Here is a 19,598-nt window from a genome sequence, read left to right on the forward strand (position 1 = left end):
CTCTGGAGTGATGGGGTTCCTCTGGTGTGTGGAACAGTGGACACTGTCGGCTGGATGTTTTTGGTCGGTGGACTGTTCTCAGTCCAGACACTGAGGGGTTTAAAAACTCCAGCAGCACTGCTGTGTCTGATCCACTCTACACCAGCACAACACACACTAACACACCACCACCACGTCAGTGTCACTGCAGCGCTGAGAATGATCCACCACCACATCACACCTGCTCTGTGGGGGTCCTGAGCGCTGAGGAACAGGGGGAAAGGGGGTGACAAGTATGCAGAGCAACAGATGGACTACATAGATCTAGAGCAGGGGTGGGCAATCTTATCCGCAAAGGGCCGGTGTGGCTGCTGGTTTTTGTTCCAACCAACTAGGAGGTCACATGATCATGTCTTTTACTCAAGCCAACTAATTAAAGGAGTGAAATCAGGTGTGCTTGAGCCTGAATGGACTTGAATCCAGCAGCCACACCGGCCCTTTGCGGATAAGATTGCCCACCCCTGATCTAGAGTGACCAGTGCTTCGGTCTGTGTGTGTGTGTGTGATTAGTTTAAATTAGACTAGAAAACCCTCATATTCCGGTGTGTTAGAGAGTGTACAGTAGAGACTCGGAGGAGTACAGAATTCTTTTCCAGAAAGATCAGAGTGTATTAATCACAGATACTCCACTTTCCTGTCCCAGTTTTCCAGCTGTGTTCACAGCTCTGCAGGTCACAGCTCACTCTCCACACCCAGCACCTGCCTTATACACACACACACACACACACACACAGGTATGTGGACACCAGAGGTGGCAAGTTCAGGTTGAGAAATAAAACCCCCCTATTCTGGAATTCTGTGTCCTGCCCTGGATGGAGATAGGAGGATGGGAAGAGAGTGAAGGGGTGAAAGGGTGAAGGAGTGAGAAGATGAGGAAGTGAGAGTAAACCCAGAAAAAGAAAAGTGAAAGTGTGAGATGAACAAATGAAGGCAGGAGTGAGAGATTGAAGAAGTGGATGAGTGAAGTTGTGAAAGAGTGAAGGAGTGAACATCTGAATAAGGTGTGGACTGAAAAAGAACGAGTGAAAGTTGGATAGAGGACAAGTGGAAGAGTGAGCTTATGAAGGAGTGAGAAGGCCCCACCCACTTCCAGGCTCCGCCCACATCCTCTACCATATCCTCTGGTTCTGGTTGATAGTCCTCCAGTATACATCAACCGGCCACAAGATTAAAACCACTACCATGGGGACACTGTGTAACACTAATGATCAGTTACAGCGCCCCCTGCTGAGTGAGGGGTGGTGTATCAGGCCGTGATCTCACTTTATCTCTCTCTTAACCTCAGTCTCTCTCTTCTCTCCCTCCCCCATCTCTCTCTCTCTCTCTCTGCGCTGCAATCTCTGGATCAATATCCATCAGAAACAGCTCTCTCTCCTCCCTTCCTCTCTGTTTCCCATAAACACCTTACACCCCCAGCCCCCTCCCCACACACACACACACACACACATTACAGTAGCAGTGTGGTGAGAGTCAGTGCTGTTCCTCTCCACCTGTGCCGTGCAGAAAGGACGTAACTCCACGTTAATTTTCACTGATGACAGCTTTCTGTGTTGTAGGTTTCTAGCACTGCCTTCAAGTCGTGTCTGAAACATTGTATTTATGACGTGAGCGCACGTGAACGCCACCACAATGTCGTATTTACTCATGGGAAACTCCTAGCCTTGTTTGAGACAATCATCTTGATGAATCGTCAAATCAAACTTAATTCAAGTCACTTCACATTCCGATACTGACACAGTTTTAAACGTAAGAGCGTGGAACCCCCAGGAGAGCGAGGCCAGGGGGCGACAGTGGCACCGAAAAACTCCCTCAGAGCTGAGGAAGAAACCTTGGGATGAACCGAGGCTCACAGGTGGGACCTACCCTCCTCAATCTATGTACAGATAATAATAATAATAATGTTAATAGCAGTGGTAATAGTTAAGAGTCAATGAAAACTTCATTCATTCATTGTCTGTAACCCTTATCCAGTTCAGGGCGGCGGTGGGTCCAGAGCCTACCAGGAATCATTGGACACAAGGCGGGAACACACCCTGGAGGGGGCGCCAGTCCTTCACAGGGCGACACACACTCACACATTCACTCACACCTACGGACACATTTGAGTCTCCAATCCACCTCCCAACGTGTGTTTTTGGAGCGTGGGAGGAATAAATAAATATTAAGTAATAATAATAATACATTATTTTTATATATATTTGTATATATTATACTTATGTAAGTAAAATTATTACATGTTCGTTATAAGCAGAGTGTTGTTTGTTGCAGCGTGTCAAATTTATTTTCTCTTTTCTCCTGTTTAAACAGAAGGGACGGGGTCAGAGTTCTGTGAGTTATTTTGGTCTCTAGCTCGCCCCTGAAACCGTGCTGAGATTGACATCTGTCGTGTTACGGAGGACGGCGTTTACCTTTAAACATCTGTTTGTCTTGTTTTTGTTACTGCCTCAAAACCCCAGATTAGATTTGTCTGAGCTGTAACAGGGAGAACAGGCCCTCTGTCACTGCTGCTCCAGCCTCAGCACTGCAGAAACCATGCTATGTATATTTTGGAGGACGACTACTTCCTCAAATCAGTCTCAGTACGTTTGCTGCGGTAACTCTGACTCTGAACTCGTCCGTAGGGGTTTCTGCGGAGGACCTGAAGGCAGTATGTGACCTGTTACATCCGTTAAACCAAAAGCAGCAGACCTCAGGCACAACACTGCGTCCACAGACTGACTACGAACATGTTCACAATTAGAGTTTTAGGCAAAACATTACAGTCCAGTGGCTCCTCGAGCGTTATACTGACCCCCAGTGGCTTGGATGTGAGAGTGTAATACACCATGTGTGAGACGAAGCCGTCTCAGGAGTTACATACGAAATAACGACTTAAAGCCTGGTTTCCACTGTCAGCTCAGAGCTATTTGCGTCTGGAGATGTTTCTGTTTTATTTTTAGCTAAAAGTCCCTCTTACCCACGGCCTAAGGATATAAATAGTTTCCTCAGTGCTTTAGTCTCTCCACAAACGGAGCGGCGTCTGGAAATAGCTGACGTGGTAACCACTGCATAATCAGCACAGAAACAAGCAGCTCTTCATTGTTTTAGTTTATTAATGCACTTACTGATACGTTCATGTTTTAGACATCGCTGCGGTTCAAAGACAGAGAACATAGGGGTAGAGTGCTCAGAGGAGAGGAGAGGGGAGGATGGAGAGTTGGGGGGTTCATTAAAAGCCTGTGGTTGTGGGGTCAGTTCGGGGCTCTGGGGGGCGCTCTGGTGCATGCGCAGTGTGTATAAACCACCGGAAACATCATCCGTCTTTTTGAGCATGTGCTCTTTAGCAATTTTCTAACTTCTCCACTGCGTCCGAGCATCAAACTCTTTTTGCGATATTTAGCCTTTTTCCTTTCAGCTTTTTATGAGCATTTCCAAAGTTCGCAAAATCTCCGTGGATGTAAACCCCTCTCATGTGAAAGTCTCATCTTCTGACCTACACTGTGCACTACGAAGGGTGGAGGGAAACATTTAAGACTGAGCTGATCTCGGTGCAGTAAAAGCCGAGTGGCGTGTCCCCTCTTCTCGTCCTGATCAGGCTCCTGACTCATCAGTGTGTGAACACGCAGCCGTCTCAGAGACAGATTCACGTTACACACAAACACAGGACGCTACGTTTACGAAAGTGAACCCCATCTGAGCAACAAATCAGAACACAGCCACAGTTCATCTCTGAACACACACACACACACACACACACACACAGAGAGACACACACAGGAGCCGGTTACTCTTATGATGCTTTATAATCATAGTCATTATTACCATAATCATTACTGACACCATTGTGGCGGCATTACCCCACTGTGGTTAGAACAATGGTCTGGAAGAGGGTGAGGCCTCAGGTGAAGTCCTTTCTCTCCCACAGGTAGAGTCCAGTCCATCGTCCAGTTCCCTCCTCTTTATAAAGTGCATGAGTTTGTTTTTTTTTTCTTTTATTTAATTACATTTTTTTCCAGAGAATGGCGTGAGTCGTCCCTTTCTTCTTCTTCACTCGCTCTCTCTCTCTTTCTCTTTTTTATCAGTTTTCTCTTTATCCTAGAAAAACAAAACCAGGCTTTGCACATGGAACTAGAGGCCTGTTGCCATGACGACAGGAGAACACACACACACACACACACACACACACACACTCCCAAGTGACATACATATACACCAGATGGCAAAAGTTTGAGGACATTTCTGCTACCTCCAGAATCTCCTCATTAAATGGTCATTGTGGCATTTTAAGAAATTAATTTGACACAATATTTTCTAATAAATAAATAAATAAATACATAAAGCCAATAAAACACAGGGACCCAAAGGTGAAATAAATAAATAAATAAAATCCCTCATAAATCTGAAAATCCAAGGCCCTTTAAAATTCAGTAACAATTCAGTGTTTTGCTGAAAAAAAAAAAAATAAAATTAGAAAAGGAAACACATAGAGAAGTTGTTCTGAAAGCGATGATTTCATCTCGTGACTAAAGCACTCCACCGCTCTCTACTCACTTCTTCTCAAACCTGATTATTTTATATATTTATATCATTTCCCTCAGTTTCTTCGTAAACAGGGGCTGACTGTCCCCAAACTTTTGGTGGTCTGTGTAAAAGTGCCGTGGAGAGAGAGAGAGAGAGAGAGCTAAAGTGATAAAGTGGTGGCTCTGCTGCTTTAGATCAATAATCTCTCTCTCTCTCTCTCTCTCTTTCCCTCCCTCCCTTTCTCTTCATTCATCATCTTCTCGACCCAGTTACTAAAACACTGCAGTGAAACACATCCTGCACTCCTCTTTTCTTTCTCCCTCTATCTACAGCCTCCCCTCACACTTCCTTTCATCTCACACACTCCACTCGTTTGTTCACATGGTTTTAATTTGTTTGTTTAAGTTTTAAATGTGGACTCTATTGAATATTCAGCAGGATTCGTACATTTCCCTAATCTATATATTTTAAATTCCAGATCAGAAACAAAGCCCCTGATCTTTACACTGCAGCAAGAGGCAAAGCTTCGGCTATAAATAGACTAATATATTTATATTTATTTATATTTGAATATACTTTCCTCCAGTGTTTGTGCGTGGAGTTTATTACACGGTTTTATGGCTGTTTTAATAAATACGTCACACTAAAGACTACAATCAGATACAGTTCGGGCTACGACAACATTTTACAGAAATCCAAAAGCTTGTGCATCCCTGGACTTTTATTATGTTAATTTGTTACGTGGAAAATACAGTAAAATGTGCAATCTGGACTTTTATTTTGTAAAATTCTCAAGCGTAAAATATATTAAAACTTGCAAAGTCATTTTCCCCAGTGTTTTTTTTTCTTTACTTTGTGAAACACACAATTTCACTGACACTGGCTTTAGTTCATGAGCAGAGTCTCGATCGTCTGAGAGTAAAATATCATGGATTGCACCTTTAATGCTCCGCTAAAGTGAGCACGTTCCAACATGGCTCTGTTTCACTAACGTAGTCCAGGATTTATTTCTCTATTTGTTCAATAAAATAAAATAAACAATGTCTGTGCATTAAAATGTACAGAAATGTCAATAAAAGCAGGTCGCTTCACCACGGGGTGCACAAACTTTTGCACACGACTCTACATAAGCCTTTCATAACCCAACATGGACACTTACACAGGCAGCTTAACATTCACATCAGCTCTTAGGTGACGAGGCTTTATAAACGTCTGCGCAGATCCACGAAAGGCTTACGAATTTACAAACGCAGTTAGCACAGTTAGCATTAGCGCAGCTGCTGAGGAAGGCAGTAGTTTAAGCTGAAGCTTGCGTTTAAGACACAAATAAAAGCATAGAACCACGTTGTCTCAGAGCGGAATATAGAAGAGGCTCATACATAAATCTGCACTGAAAAACAGCAATGCGTTTTGAATTTATGTTTATTCCAATGTTAAAATATATCACCAATGTTAACGTTAGCATTTCTCTGTGAAGATCCAGGTTATAAGCCTCTATTAGTGCATTAATAACACATTATAAAGCATCTGTAATGGCTGTAAATGTTTATAATCCTGTGAACCATTATTTATTAACATAGTTATAAACTGAATTAGCCAAGCATACTCCAGAGTAAATGCTCTGGCTTTAAGGACTTTTATTTTGCTCTAAAATGCCCTTCAATAAAGAAGTTTATAATCTATAGCTGAGAGCTATAATACCATGATATAAATATATTTACAATGCGGTATACTGAAAGCACAACTGCGCCCCCTAGCTTCACCTCAGGCTGAAATATGAAGAAGAGGGAGGGGGTGGGGCTTTTGGTGAAACGCCCACACAGTGACGATGCAGATGAATCGTATTGGAATATGGTGAGGAAATGGGCTAGAGGGCGCTCCTGGACCCGCTCCTCTGAGACCACACACATAAGGGGCGTGTCCCTCAGCAGTCGACCAATCAGAGCCGTCTGTGACGGTCCAGTTCAGGAAGGGTCATCAGTGGCTGTGGTCAGTGAGGTTTAAAACAGCGGCTGTGTTTGTGTGACCCAATTGCGTTTAACCAATCAGTGATCACAACACGCTTTAGGCTCCACTCATACATCAAGCCCCGCCCACTGGGCGCCCTGGCCTGATCACGGGTTTGAAACCAGACCACACTGACCAGGGGATCCCCTCTGCCCTGAAACTGAGGGGGCGCTACAGAGGCTGTCACTGAAAGATCTGAGAGATGAGTGACCACTGTGTGCATTAATGGTGGTTAAAGAGTGTTACACACTATTATAAACACTCACAGCCAGGTTTATTGGCCTTACAGTGTGTTATAAAGGTGTTATAGGCAGGATGCTGAGAGAGAGAGTTACTCTATAGTTCCAATGATTTACGAAATTTAATCCATGTGGAAATATTACATTTAACGCGCATTAAAGCCTCAGTGTGGGAGACAGGGAGGAACGATATAGAGGAAATAAAATCATATTGAATCATAAACTGCCTACAGACACTCACAGAGCGGCAGTGAACCCGGAAACTACAGAACGAGAGAGAGAGAGAGAGAGAGAGGAAACAGAGGTGAAAAGAAAGGAAAAAGAAGGAAAGAAAAAGACCCTGAAACTAGTTCTGAAGTCTCCTGTTGATCTGTTTCTCTCAGAAATCCCTCAGTTACAACAGACGAATAAATACAAACAACCTGCGGTAAACACCTTAACAAAAATTGTTTTTTTTTTTTCAAAATAAAAGTCCTGTATTTATTCTGTATCAAAATAAAAGTCCTGAGAAACTTTAGATGTCTCTTAACCACTCAGATCCTCTAAAATGTAGAGAATGTCTAATATTTCTTATTCTGAGGACGCAGTTAGAATATAACCAGAATATCACTCAGAAACAAAATGAACCTTTCATAATTTGGTGAAATAAAAAAAGAAATTATTGTTAATTTCCCAGATTTTCCAGTTGCCTAGTTTTTATTTTTATAATCAACTGATTGAATTAATATTCCAAATCCATCGGTGGATCATTTTAATAAAACGATCCACAATATTTTAAGAAAGTTTTTAATCATTTGCCAAAATATCCTTAAAATGACCTCATAATGAGAAATATTAGATAAAGGTTCTAAGACATGATTTTAACGGTGTATTTTTCCACAAGCGTGTGACTGATAAAGACAACACAAAAATGAGTTAAAACCAAAGAAACCCGACATTCAGCAGAAGAACGAACACAGGCAGAGCGTCAGTGAGAGGTCACTTCAGTGCAGTTTAAAATCAACACGTTTGGGTCATTTGGGTTAAACTTTATGAGGATGGTCCACTGTAGATCATTAACATTCAGCTCAGTGCTGGACACAGTGTCAGCTACGAAACAAAACCTGATTTTAACCTCAATCCTGAACTAAACACTGCTTTTTAAATTAAAACTAGTAAACAGCTCTCAACTGGTTTCTTGTTGTGAGGCAGGTTTAACATCAATAACAGCTCAGTTGATGAAATTTCATTTCTTTTTAGAGTGAAGCTGTGTTCCAGAGACTATTACAACTCCCAGAGGAAAGAAAACTCCTTAAAAGAACACTATGTAATATATTTACCTTAAGATTACAGCTTCACTTTAAGGCTCCACTGAGCTGTAACCGGGAGAATAGAGCCTCTGTCGCCGCTACTTAGGGCTCAGCACTGCAGAAACAGCACTATGTAATTTTTGGAGGAGGGTAGGAAACCAATCCCCTCCCAATTGATTTCAGTGCAGTGCTATAAACCTTAATTACACTAGGGGGAGCCCCGGGAACCAAATCTTACCTAGTGTTCCTTTAATGAGTTTCTCCTCGGCTACGTTCACACAGCAGGTAAAAGTGGTCCAGATCCAATCTTGTTTCAGATGTGTAACCGTGGGGGTATTAGAAAGACGCTATAAAAATGCAGCTTATTCTCAATATTACAGTAATTATTATATTTTTTATAATTATTTAATTTCTAGTTCCTATCGCTAGCGAAAATAACAGAAAGCAGCTCACTCTGGTTCACTCTGAAAATTACAAACCCTAGCTAGGCCAGCTGTCCTTGTGGTTTGTGCTGTTGTGAGTGAATGGCTACACTTCTTCTTGCACTAATCTAGAAATTTAAAGGCACACAGCGCCTCCTGGTGGACCTGAGTACCAGCTGTTCTGAAAATCAGAAGTCGAAGAAAGCCAGTGTCTGTTAACTCTGAGCAGTTCAGATCATTGAACCATCCAAACAAAGCCGAACCGCTCTGACCGACCCTTAGCCAGTGAACATCTAGAACCATTCCTATTGTACTTAGGAGGACATGCTAGCCTGCTAGTCTGAGAGCAAGTGTTGTGACTGGACCGAGCACCATGTTCTGAGATACGGCAGTGGGAGGGGAATCTGAAATTACCCACGAGGTTTTGCACGGTGGCAGGAGAACGTCTGAAGGCAGTGGCTGTTTACAGCTGGGTTCCTTTGTGCTTCTGTTGTCAGAATTTCACCCTCTGTCAATTTTCCAAAATCTAAACATAGTCTTGTCACCTGCTGGGTTAGTTTTAATTTAGATCACGTCCAAATGAACAGAGGTTTAAATCCACGACCCTGTTTTAGTAACAAATGCCTGCAACAAGGATTTACATGTACATTCTTCCTCACATTCTTGTAAAAGGCGCTGCATACGTCCAAAACCCTTCTATATATACTCTGCATGTACTGCATACAGTTTCTTTAAGAGCAGGGGCAGTTTTGTAGCAATTACTGCATCTCAGTGTTTTACAAAATAATTTGGAGACGTCCAGAATGAAGTCTTTAAAACAGGGAACTGGCTCCTGAAATGATTTCAGGTCCCACCTTCAACAAATGTGAAAAATCTGGACACGACAAAACTCCAGCATTTCTCTGATCACCTGAAAGTTTCAAAGACATTCAAAACCAAGAAAAGACAGCTGGCTTTCATCATCCCCTCCATATCCAGATGTGGTGCTCCGTACAGCTGGCTAAAACAACTGCACACTATCTGCGCTGTTAGATCCAAGAGAGAAACAGACAACCTTCCTGCAGTTTGACCCTGAATGTGGACTGCGTAAAAACCTGTACGCAAACAAAAATCCTCACGACTTTGTAAAAAAACACGGATTATTCATATATTGCACATACCGTTAATCTCACAGAGAAAATATACATACTGATAGAGATCTGAATACTTATTACTAGATTTGTGAGTAAGTATTATTCTTACCTCATGCATGCTACAAGGAATGTTTACCATGCATGCACTACTACAGCAGTAGAATAGTTCCTATCTGGTATAAAAGCTGTCTTAAAGAAGCACGTCTTTTGTTTTTTAAACCCACTCCCCACCCGTTTCAGGCTTCACCAAAGTTCTCCAGCATCGGACTATGAGCAGAAATGCACCATGGAATCAATGGTGATAGGTGAAATGCTAAAAGTAAAAAGATAAGTAATGCAAGTCACGTGTAGTGGCAGTGAATTGTCTCTTTGGTGACCTGTATCCGTGAGCTAGCCGTTTGCACAGTAAAGTCTCACCCCGAGCCAAAAAGACGACTAAAACACGGCTGTGATTATATCGCACAAACATGGAATGCTATGAAGTTCCTAAGAGGGATCGGCATGCCGGAAAATGGATGATCGTGCATTAGCTTTTGTGGAGACGAGATTATCGGAGCAAGGCAACTTTCCCCCGTTACTTGCTTCTTAGGTTTCGTAAGTGGAATACGACTGGCACAAGCCAGAGATAAAGAGAGAAACAAGTTCTATCATGCAAGCCAGGAGTGCACATTCTTACTGCACAGCAAATGGAGGGGCTCCCAGAGTGGAGAAACAAAGAAATAAAACACCAGCCATGAATAAATGATGCACCCAGAGACATTCGCTCCACTTTCCCACCCTATTCTGAGTTTTAAAGCAAAGCAATGGGATGGAGAGGCTTGGGTGGAGAAGTGCACCCTCCCCCCCTTCGCTAAATACGCAAAACACAGCCATGAAAGTAGAGGGAAGCTAACAATCAAGGTGGGCCAAACAGAGCAGGACTAAGGCCTTCTACCCAAAGGGTCCAGGAATGTAACATCCGTAAAGTGTTGCACGTGAAAAGCTGGCAGTAAGCTTTAGCAAGTTCTCAGTCGTCCCCTCAGACACAGATTGGCGATTATAACTCTTTGGACTTCCATTGAAGAGGGTGCATCCTCTGCTAGTTGGCAGTTGGAGGGAGTAAGTGTAGAGTAAGGGTTTACAGAAACGCTCTCTCTATGCTACGGTTGGTTCTAGTGGTTTTGGCTACGTTTTGGCTACCGTTACAAGCAGGACAACTACTGGAACAGTCAACACAGATAAGACTAACTCCATGCAGACACTTAAATAACAGGGATGCAGGACACTACCCTCCAAAACAGGGGCATGGTTGGGAAGCGTCTTTTCCAAGAATCCTAACAAGCCTCTGAAAGCCTTCTTCTTCATCTTCTCCAATCTCCCCTCCAGACATCCTGGCAGTTTAGGCACCTAAAGCCTGTAAAAGCAAGGGTGGTTAATCCCTCCTCAAAGGTTTATCTACTCTTAGTTCCCTAGCGAGACAAACCCAGGCAGCTATACATCAGTGAGCATCTTGGTGATGTTGACATAATTGGTGTTGGCGAGGGTGCAGTTGCCAGTCTTGAGGTTCTCCTCACGAAAATCCTCATTACTGTTGTTGACAGCCTCCTGGATCTCCATGTAGTCCGACTTGCTCATGGTGGAGCCGCTGCGGCTCTTTTTCAAGTCTTCTGTGGAGTCCATCTTGGGGACGCTGGTCACGTTGAGGTACTGAGCCTGCTCCTCTCCCTCCGTCTCCCGGTGGTAGAAGTAGTTGAAGTTGGACACTATAACGGGAACGGGAAGCGCTATGGTCAACACTCCGGCGATGGCGCACAAAGACCCTACGATCTTGCCTCCGATTGTCGTGGGTACCATGTCCCCGTATCCCACGGTCGTCATGGAAACAACCGCCCACCAGAAGGCATCAGGGATGCTCACAAACTGAGAGTCTGCTTCATCTGCCTCTGCGAAATAGACCGCACTAGAGAACAGGATGACTCCAATAAAGAGGAAGAAGATCAGCAGCCCCAGCTCCCTCATACTCGCCTTGAGGGTCTGGCCCAGAATCTGCAGCCCCTTGGAGTGACGCGAAAGCTTAAAGATCCTAAAGACCCTCACCAGTCTTATGACCCGGAGAATAGCCAGAGACATCGCCTGCTGTCCCTGCTGGCCATCCTCCGGACTCTCGGCTAACTCTGTCCCCAGAGTTATGAAGTAAGGGATGATGGCCACAATGTCAATGATGTTCATGATGTTGACAAAGAAGCCTGCCTTGCTGGGGCAAGCGAAGAAGCGAACCAGGAACTCAAAGGAGAACCAGATGATGCAGAGCGTCTCCAGAATAAAGAAAGGGTCGGTGAAGTAGGTGGAGGTGTAGCTGGCTGTGGAGTTGGAGTTGGCCGTGTAGGCCTTGCGCATGTCCATGTCCTCGTTGCGGAAGATGGGCAGCGTCTCCAGGCAGAAGCTGACAATGGAGATGAGGATGACCATGACGGAGATGATGGCGATAATCCTGGCTGGACCTGAACTCTCCGGATATTCGAAAAGAAGCCAAACCTGCCTCTGGAACTCGTTCTCTGGAAGGGGTTTCTCCTCCTCTTTGATGAAGCCTTCGTCTTCCCGGAAAATCTCGATGGCTTCTTCACCAAGCTCGTAGAAGCGGATCTCCTCTGAGAAGATATCCAGGGTCACATTGACCGGCCTCCTCAGTCTTCCTCCGGACTGATAGTAGTAGAGTATGGCATCAAAACTGGGCCGGTTCCTGTCGAAAAAATACTCGTTCCGGAGCGGATCGAAGTAGCGCATCCTCTTCTTCGGATCCCCGAGCAGAGTGTCTGGGAACTGAGACAACGTTTTGAGCTGCGTCTCAAACCTGAGGCCCGAGATGTTGATGACGACCCTCTCGCAGCACTCATGGTCCGGTTCCGGGTCATAAATGTCCTGTGGCTGACCCGGGTGGGCTGCAGCTTCATCTGCAGGATCTCCCGTGGCAACAGTCATACTTCCTTTGAGACGAGCGTGGAAGGGGGGAAACAAGAAGGAGAAGACTCCTTCTCACACTTTCTCAGATTTCAGGAGAGCATTCAGGCTTCTCTGTAAGAAACAGAAACAGAAACAGAAATATCACTGATACAGAAGAATCACACACTGTTACAAAACTACAGTCCAGTTAGATGCTGAACAGCTTCATTTACATCACACATGGATGGCACTCAGCAGATGCTAGCTGTTACACCAGAAGGTGGCCACCAACACAGACAGGTTTGGGGGGAGCAACAAAACTAAACAATAAAATGTTCTAGCAGGGGACACACTTAGCATGGTTTATATTTTTACAGAGCTATGAAATTGAATTTGAATTATATTGTCACAGTCCTGTTAAGACCTTGCATCTCAGTGTGTTTGTGTAGTTACTACATCATCTGAACACAGCTGCTGTCCTTCACACTGTGTTCAAATCTCATGATGAACGGACCAATAGAAAAACTCCAAAATTACTCTGAATAACATCTTTATACATTGTCCTCCATTTACCTTTGGCCTAGATTCAACTTTCTGAGACCTGAATTTGAAGGATTCGAAAATATGGAATTCAGAAGATAAAAAAAAAAAAAAATAATAATAACATCATTATAATTCTAGTTCATGAATGACCCCATTAAATATAAAAAAAATATATTATATATTATATTAAATATATAATATATTTTCTGCTCCTCGCTCCTCACTGCTGTGCGCTCGGGGTCGGGGTGAACAGCGAGCGGCTCATTATCATTTAAAGGAACAGGTGCTGAAAGCGGGCGTTCTGAACAGGGGCTGTTTACACAGGGGGAGAACACTGCTGTGGGGCTCGTGGGGTTTGGAACAAAGCAGGTCACAGACGTTTCATTAAGAAACAGAACTGTGTTCCACTGTGGAGACGAGGGAGATATGTGCTCTATAACAATAATATGCCAACTATCTAGACTCTGTAAGTATGAAATCTCAGTCCATCCTAATGTGAGCATATACCCTGCTGGACCAAGGTGTCATGGAAAACAATAAAAACATTTACAGTAAAAGAGTGACTTGTACAGCACTTCTCACACAGGCAGGCTTTCTCACTGCAATCCTACGGCTCCTCTGTGTTATTTTTAGACCAGCGTTTATTTATTTATCTACCTATTTAAAGATCTATCGCCTAGCGTCAACATCTTTCTTCAAGTTCCACTGAAACCACCTCGTCTCCAAACAAACATCCAAACGAACTCATAGTGAAGGAGAACCGAGTGAGGAGTGTGAGACTCTGCTGGGACGTCCCCCTTCCTGCGTCTGGAAGATCAATACTCTTCTTCTGTAAAAACGCATCTTTCCTTTCAGGGGTCAATTATACGCTGTAAAACCTAATTGAGCTCTGAGTGCCCCACAATCCAATAGGAGCCAAGCACTCCCAGCATGCATTAGCACCGGACGTCTGAATATTACTGAGCGCAGCGAAAAGGAGGGAGGGAGTGAGGAAATATGAGGCAGGACACTGTGTACGACTTCTTTTGGCATTCGAATAATCTTCAGAGCTACAGCGGCATCCATAACACACCAGAGACATAAGCAACACAATACACCTTCACTACAGACCTCCACAACACTCCACACCCTCACTACAGACCTCCACAACACACTATAGACCTCCACAACACACTGCACCCTCACTATAGACCTCCACAACACACTGCACACCTCCACAACACACTGTACCCTCACTACAGACCTCCACAACACACTGCACCCTCACTACAGACCTCCACAACACACTGCACCCTCACTACAGACCTCCACAACACAATATAGACCTCCACAACACACTGCAGACCTCCACAACACACTACACCCTCACTACAGACCTCCACAACACACTATAGACCTCCACAACACACTGCACCCTCACTATAGACCTCCACAACACACTGCACACCTCCACAACACACTGTACCCTCACTACAGACCTCCACAACACACTGCACCCTCACTACAGACCTCCACAACACAATATAGACCTCCACAACACACTACACCCTCACTACAGACCTCCACAACACACTATAGACCTCCACAACACACTACACCCTCACTACAGACCTCCACAACACACTATAGACCTCCACAACACACTACACCCTCACTACAGACCTCCACAACACACTATAGACCTCCACAACACACTGAACCCTCACTACAGACCTCCACAACACACTATAGACCTCCACAACACACTGCAGACCTCCACAACACACTACACCCTCACTACAGACCTCCACAACACACTATATACCTCCACAACACACTGCACCCTCACTACAGACCTCCACAACACACTATAGACCTCCACAACACACTGCACCCTCACTACAGACCTCCACAAAACACTACACCCTCACTACAGACCTCCACAACACACTATAGACCTCCACAACACATTGCACCCTCACTACAGACCTCCACAACACACTACACCCTCACTACAGGCCTATACAACACACTATAGACTTCCACAGCGCACTACACCCTCACTACAGATCTCCACAACACACTATAGGCCTCCACAACATTCTACACCCTCACTACATACCTCCACAACACACCACAGACCTCCACAACACACTATAGACCTCCACAGCGCACTACACCCTAACTACATAGCTCCACAACACACTACAGACCTCCACAACACACTATAGACCTCCACAACACAATATAGACCTCCACAGCGCACTACACCCTCACTACAGACCTCCACAACACACTACAGACCTCCACAACACACTATAGACCTCCACAACACAATATAGACCTCCACAGCGCACTACACCCTAACTACATAGCTCCACAACACACTACAGACCTCCACAACACACTATAGACCTCCACAACACAATATAGACCTCCACAGCGCACTACACCCTCACTACAGACCTCCACAACACACTATAGACCTCCACAACACACTATAGACCTCCACAGCGCACTACACCCTAACTACATAGCTCCACAACACACTACAGACCTCCACAACACACTATAGACCTCCACAACACAATATAGACCTCCACAGCGCACTACACCCTCACTACAGACCTCCACAACACACTACAGACCTCCACAACACACTATAGACCTCCACAACACACTATAGACCTCCACAGCGCACTACACCCTCACTACAGACTTCCACAACACACTACACCCTCACTGCAGATCTCCACAGCGCAATACACTCTCACTACAAACCTCCACAACGCACTACACCCTCACAACAGACCTCCACAGCGCATTTCACCCTCACTACAGACCTCCACATTGCACTACACCCTCACTACAGACCTCCACAGTGCACTATACCCTCACTACATACCTCCACAGTGCACTACACCCTCACAACATACTACACCCTCACTACAGACCTCCACAGTGCACTATACCCTCACTACATACCTCCACATTGCACTATACTCTCACTATATACCTCCACAGTGCACTATACCCTCACTACAGATCTCCACAGTGCACAACACCCACACTACAGACTTCCACAACACACTACACCCTCACTACAAACTTCCACAGTGCAATACACCCTCACTACAGACCTCCAAAGTGCACTACACCCTCACTCCAGACCTCCACAGTGCACTATACGCTCACTAAATACCTCCACAGTGCACTACACTTTCACTACAGACCTCCACAGTGCACTATACCCTCACTACATACCTCCACAGTGCACTATACCCTCACTACATACCTCCACAGTGCACTACACCCTCACTACAGACCTCCACAGTGCACTACACCCTCACTACAGACCTCCACAGCGCACTACACCCTCACTACAGACCTCCACAACATGCTACACCCTCACTACAGACATTCATAATGCCCTTCAGATCCACAAATTCAAATTCAATACTTTATAAATACATTTTATAGACTGTGACGTCACAAAAATATAAAATTAACTTATGAACAAAAGCCTTCATTTTCACATAAAAAAGATCATATGATATATCTATGAATATATATCTACATTTCTATGAAAATCAAAGACACTTATTTATGAATATAACTGCATGAATGTAAATTGCAGACAGTGAGACATGGACTGGGAGTCTAATCTCTCTGCATCCCCCTCTCCATGGTCTCTCTGTTGTCTAAAAACCTCCAGATGGCGTTTCTCTGCTGTGAGCAGAGAGAGAGAAAGCCTAGCACTGGACCCAGACACTTTGTTTTTTTACCCATTTACAGACACTGGGGCTTCGTAAACACATTAGAGCGGTTTCCAGAGCAAATGGAGAGGACACACACTCCTCACAATGTAAACATTGCCTTTAAAGGTGAAATCTGTGTTTCTGATATCACTAGGAGCTCTGTCTCTGTGTTTGAGCTGGGCACTGTTCATATTCTGTGTGTGATTTTGTTCAGTGTGAAGCTTCTGTGACTTATTTTTCTTTGAATCTGAATATACAAGACTCTACAGTGTAAATGCCTTAAAAAGTGAGATCACCTTAAAACTGAATCAGAATCCACAGTGTATCCACCTTAAAACTGAATAAGAATCCACAGTGAGTCGACCTTAAAACTGAATCAGAATCCACAGTGAATCCACCTTAAAACTGAATCAGAATCCACAGTGAGTCCACATTAAAACTGAATCAGAACCCACAGTGAGACCACCTTAAAACCGAACCAGAATCAACAGTGAGACCACCTTAAAACGGAATCAGAACCCACAGTTAGACCACATTAAAACTGAAACATAATCCACAGTGAGTCCACCTTAAAACTGAATCAGAATCCACAGTGAGTCCACCTTAAAACTTAATCAGAATCCTCAGTAAGACCATTTTAAAACCGAATCAGAATCCAGAGTGAGACCATTTTAAAACTGAATCAGAATCCTCAGTGAGACCACATTAAAACTGAAGGAGAATCCACAGTGAGTCCACCTTAAAACTGAATCAGAGCCCACAGTTAGACCACTTTAAAACCGAATCAGAATCCACAGTGAGTCCACCTTAAAACTGAATCAGAGCCCACAGTTAGACCACTTTAAAACCGAATCAGAATCCACAGTGAGTCCACCTTAAAACTGAATCAGAACCCACATTGAGACCACCTTAAAACTGAAGTAGACTCACCTTTGAACCTGAGCCGTATCCGACCCCTTCAGGTAAACCATGTCCATCCATCAGCACCTGTCTCTCTCTCTCTCTGTATGTCTGTGTCTCTCGCCCGCTCTCTCTGCTCTGCTGCAGTGCTGCTGATCCGCCCAAACACTTGTGCTGCAGCATGCGCCGGCTCCAGGGAAACAGACAGCCTCCACCTGTGTCTCTCTACCTCTCTCCACCTCTGTCTCTCTCTCCACCTCTTCGCTTGTCCCTTTCACCTGTCTGTCTACACCTGTCTTTCCTCACCTGTCCATCTCCACCTGGTCATCTGTATGTCTTCGCCTGTCTTTTTACACCCGTCCATCTCCACTCGGACAGGTGAAGCAGTCCTGACCGTTTCTCATCTGTCCATCTTCACCTGTCTTTATTTACTTCTTCCTTCTTCCCTTTTCTGTTTTCACCTGTCTCTCTTCACCTGTCCGTCAGGTCCATCACTCCTATGGACAAAAGGAGCAGTGCCTCGCCTCTCCGGAGACCTGGACACACACACACACAGAGAGAGAGAGAGAGACCTGTTAGTAAACAAGAGAGAGAGAGAAAGAGAAGAGGTGGGCAGCAGAAAGAGATGAAGAGAAAAGTGAATGAGGTTTGAGAAGTTAGAGATGAAAAGAAAGATGGAAAGCGAGAGACAGAAATACTGAAAGAACGAGAGAGGGAATAAGAAAAATAGAGGCATAAAAGTAGAGAGAGGAGAGAGAGAGATACAGAGAAATGAAAAAAGACGAGGAAATGAAAGAAATGAAGAGAGAGAAGAAAGGTATGCGAGTGTGATGTAGAGCAGCTGGGGAGAGAGAGAGAGAGAGAGAGAGAGAGAGAGAGATGAAATGAATGGAATAAGACAGAGGGGAAAAGGGAAAGAAAAGAAAAGAAAAGAAAAGAAAAGAGAGTGAAGAGTGGTAGAGAGCTGCAGTGAGAGTGAGAGTGGGAGGATGATGCTGAGCTCAGCGCCTCCTCATCTCGCATATCTGCAAAGGAGGAGGGATGGAGGGATGAAGGGAGGGGGGCAGAAAGATAGAAAGAAGGGAATGAGAGAAGGGGTGTAAAAACAGAAAAAATAGGGAGGGTGGGGGATCCCATTCTGTCCCGTTTAAGGAGAGGCAAGAAAGGGTGAAATGGGGAAAAGAGAGTAGAACCTGTTTACATCATTCCACCTTAAGAGCAGGTCTATGGTAAAAATACGCAGTGCACCAGGGGGTCTCGACGTGGGTTTGCCACCTTAAAAGCGCCCTTTTAAAGTGCCATATCCACGTCGAGACCCCCTGGTGCAGTGCATGATTTCAGCCAAGGTGGGCCCTAACCCATTTGCCCCAGAGAGGGGCAAATATGCAAATGTGGTCTGTGAAAAAAAAGCCAATAAAAGCCAAGCTCATCACCATGGCAACACGTGCAAAGCATGCAATAAATGTCCCGCTCATGCAGCAGCGCAGTGACCCTCGCCCTCTCGCTCAGTGCATGCTTCTCTTCTCCTCTTTTCATGCTCTATCTCTTTCTCTCTCTCACTCTATTTTTCTCTTACTGGTTCTCCTCCTGCTCTCCTCTCGAGGATCCTCATCCTTCTCTCACTCTCTCTCTCTCTCACTCTGTCTGCTGCTCCTCCCTCACTGCCCCTCCCCGAGAGAGAGAGAGAGAGAGAGAGGGGAGGGGGGGTTTAAAGGAGCAGTGCAATCTTTAATTTTTTGTTTTGTTTTTTTATATGTATTTATTTAATTTTGTGTTTATTATAAATGTTGTGTTATTGTTTTATTGTTGTATATATATATTATTTATAACGTCATAATTAATGATACTCTAATAAGTAATGACATATTTA

General features: G+C 44.5%; 1 protein-coding gene across 3 annotated transcripts; it reads right to left on the reverse strand.

Annotated features, from left to right (window-relative positions):
* Window positions 1-3,176: 3,176 nt before the first annotated feature.
* Window positions 3,177-19,379, reverse strand: LOC136696590 (potassium voltage-gated channel subfamily A member 2). 3 transcript variants are annotated; one of them, XM_066671119.1, is made up of 3 exons: window positions 19,305-19,379; window positions 18,035-18,264; window positions 3,177-12,680 (listed from the first exon to the last, which is right to left on the reverse strand). In XM_066671119.1, the coding sequence occupies exon 3, from the start codon at window positions 12,585-12,587 to the stop codon at window positions 11,100-11,102; it is 1,488 nt and encodes a 495-aa protein (XP_066527216.1). In that variant the 5' UTR covers window positions 12,588-12,680; window positions 18,035-18,264; window positions 19,305-19,379; the 3' UTR covers window positions 3,177-11,099. The 3 variants fall into 3 exon arrangements, with proteins under 3 accessions (XP_066527216.1, XP_066527214.1, XP_066527215.1); XM_066671117.1 differs by having other exon boundaries at window positions 17,759-18,264; XM_066671118.1 differs by lacking the exon at window positions 19,305-19,379 and having other exon boundaries at window positions 17,759-18,306.
* Between the last annotated feature and the right edge of the window lie 219 nt (window positions 19,380-19,598).

Source organism: Hoplias malabaricus, chromosome 5, assembly GCF_029633855.1.
Source record: "Hoplias malabaricus isolate fHopMal1 chromosome 5, fHopMal1.hap1, whole genome shotgun sequence".
In the NCBI taxonomy this organism is placed as follows: domain Eukaryota; kingdom Metazoa; phylum Chordata; class Actinopteri; order Characiformes; family Erythrinidae; genus Hoplias; species Hoplias malabaricus.

Bases quoted from the DNA above. Each gene is read 5' to 3' on its own strand.
- LOC136696590 (XM_066671119.1), bottom strand. From the start codon at position 12,587: ATGACTGTTGCCACGGGAGATCCTGCAGATGAAGCTGCAGCCCACCCG.